The 2,254-nt window shown below is 39.1% G+C and overlaps 1 protein-coding gene across 1 annotated transcript in view; it reads left to right on the top strand.

Moving 5' to 3' along the window:
• LOC101855178 (long-chain-fatty-acid--CoA ligase 5) overlaps positions 1 to 2,065 on the top strand; it is a gene marked incomplete in the record, with an annotated part of 41,846 nt that extends 39,781 nt beyond the window's left edge. The window contains 2 exon segments of the mRNA XM_013080724.2: positions 111 to 182; positions 1,752 to 2,065. Coding sequence (XP_012936178.1) covers positions 111 to 182; positions 1,752 to 1,892 — 213 coding nt within the window.
• Positions 2,066 to 2,254: the final 189 nt, after the last annotated feature.

A 2,254-nucleotide genomic window follows, 5' to 3' on the forward strand; every position in this document is an offset into this window, starting at 1 on the left:
CACACACACACACATACACACATACACACATACATACACACACACACACACACACACACACACACACACACAACGTCTCATGTCCATTTTATGTCTGGATTTTATTTCAGAGGGCCAAAGAAGTTGTCCTCAAAGACATAATGGTTTGTGCAGACAAACGTGGTCTACGAGGTTTTGAAAAGGTGAGAGGTTGCTGATATCTCACCAAGACTTTGATATGACGTTCTTGATGCATGGGGTATTTCCGTTCACAGCTGATTATGCTCTTTGTTTCTTCATGCACGAGATATCATACCTGAGCCGCCCTTTGGTTTTATTTGATATTTGAGACACTTCAATTTTGTTTTGTAATTTGTGAGATATTTTGTATTACATTACCTGAGATATTAACATTTTACTCTCTAGGTTTTTTAAACAGATGAGATATGTTTTACTTTTTTTTTGTATTTGCGTGAACAGTTCATCGTCCTTTTATTTTTATTTTTGAGACTAGCCAAAATTAATACTATTACAAAGAAAACCATGATATTGTTCGATGTCAGACAGCGGGAGATAGTTGTGTGTGAGTCACACAAACCAGCAGAAGCTTGAGGTTCGAGTACGAAATGGGTCTGAAGTTTTCTCATCTTTTCCATCTTGCGAAAGATTGATGTTGTCAGTGGAATGTCGAAAAAAACCCAACAAAAACCAACAACAACAAAACACTACAAAAGCAAATTGTACTGGGAGTAAAGGCTGTCTAGAATGACTATATGAACAATTCAATGTATGTGAAAACTTCTCAAAGCCGTAGATAGGGCCTTATAGAATGCAGAACAACTAGGTCTACGTGTTTGCAAAAAGTGCTATGTCAAAATCATCTTTCTTGCCACATCAGGACGCAAATTGTCTGTCAGAAAAAAAGGGCCTGTCAGCGGCTCTAGCTTACAATGGCTTCCGAAGACCCAGGAAGACATTGCTTATTAACTCGTGGTGCGCCCAGTTTCTTTCATTGACCTGCTATGAAAGGGATATAATATTTGCCCCAACTCCCTATCCATCGGACTATTTTTCCATTTTTGGAATAACGCGACTGTAAAGTCCAAGTAAAGGTTGTAGTACAGCACGTCAATAATTTGTTGTTCTTGTGAATCTGATGTTGCTTATCTCACTTTTAAAAAGTTTAAAATGACTTAATAATTCCCTAAAATAAAGTTCCACAAACCATTTGGTGTTTTGTCTCTTTTCACACTAATATAATGCTCCTTCAAACATAACAATGTGAAACTGCCGGGAGTTAAACCTCTGTCAGTTGTGGTTGAGACGACTTCAATTTTTTTCTGTCCCCCTGTCTGCTCATTCTTTGCTATCAAACATCCACTGTCTGTGCCTCTCTTCCTTCTAATCTATTCTCCGTATGTTACTCTCTAGTGACACCTCTAATCTGTTGCAACTATACTGACCTTTTCGTGTTGAAAGTTTCTTAAAATTCGTAGTAAAACTAAACCTTTATCGACCTGTCTGTGCAGGCGCCACTGGTTGGTCCTACTTCTTTTTATTTTTATCTGTTGTTATTTGTCCATCTGTCGTGCTTCTTCCCTACACCATCTAACAATTATAATGTCACTTAGCTCCTCATTACTCAAACTCAAAGTGTCTGTCTTAGTTTTTCCTAGCTCCTAATGGCTGTTATTTTGTTCACATTGTACTTCTCTTTATTCAATCAAACAAAACTCACTTCCAATGTGCCTATGTCTTGTTTCACTCCGCAGGTCAAAGACATCATCCTGGAGCCAGAACTGTTCTCCATTGACAACGGACTTATCACCCCTACAATGAAGAACAAAAGAAACGCTTTAAGCGCCAAGTACAAAGAACAGATCCAAGAACTGTATGCTAAGAACGGGTTGTGAGTGCCCCACAATGTCACAGTGGACCTGGCACTTTGAGAACGCTGATGGTTTTCCCTCTTTGTAGATTCAGATGGTGTTGGATGCAAAATTGCTGCTTTCAAGAAGATTTGTTTTACGAGGAACAAAAACAACAAAAACCCAACCCAATAAAACAAACAAAAAGAAAAACGAAACGTTTACTACAGTAACTGTAGGCCTACCCTTGCTATCATATTTACTCCGTCACAGAGTCTTTGTTCTTTAGGGGCTTTCGGGAAGTTTGCTTCGCCATACTTATTGCATCTAAGGGCGAGTCAGGCTGTTAGCACACACACACACGCACACACACACACACACACACACACACACACACACACACACAC

This window comes from Aplysia californica, unplaced genomic scaffold, assembly GCF_000002075.1.
Source record: "Aplysia californica isolate F4 #8 unplaced genomic scaffold, AplCal3.0 scaffold00097, whole genome shotgun sequence".
NCBI lineage: Eukaryota > Metazoa > Mollusca > Gastropoda > Aplysiida > Aplysiidae > Aplysia > Aplysia californica.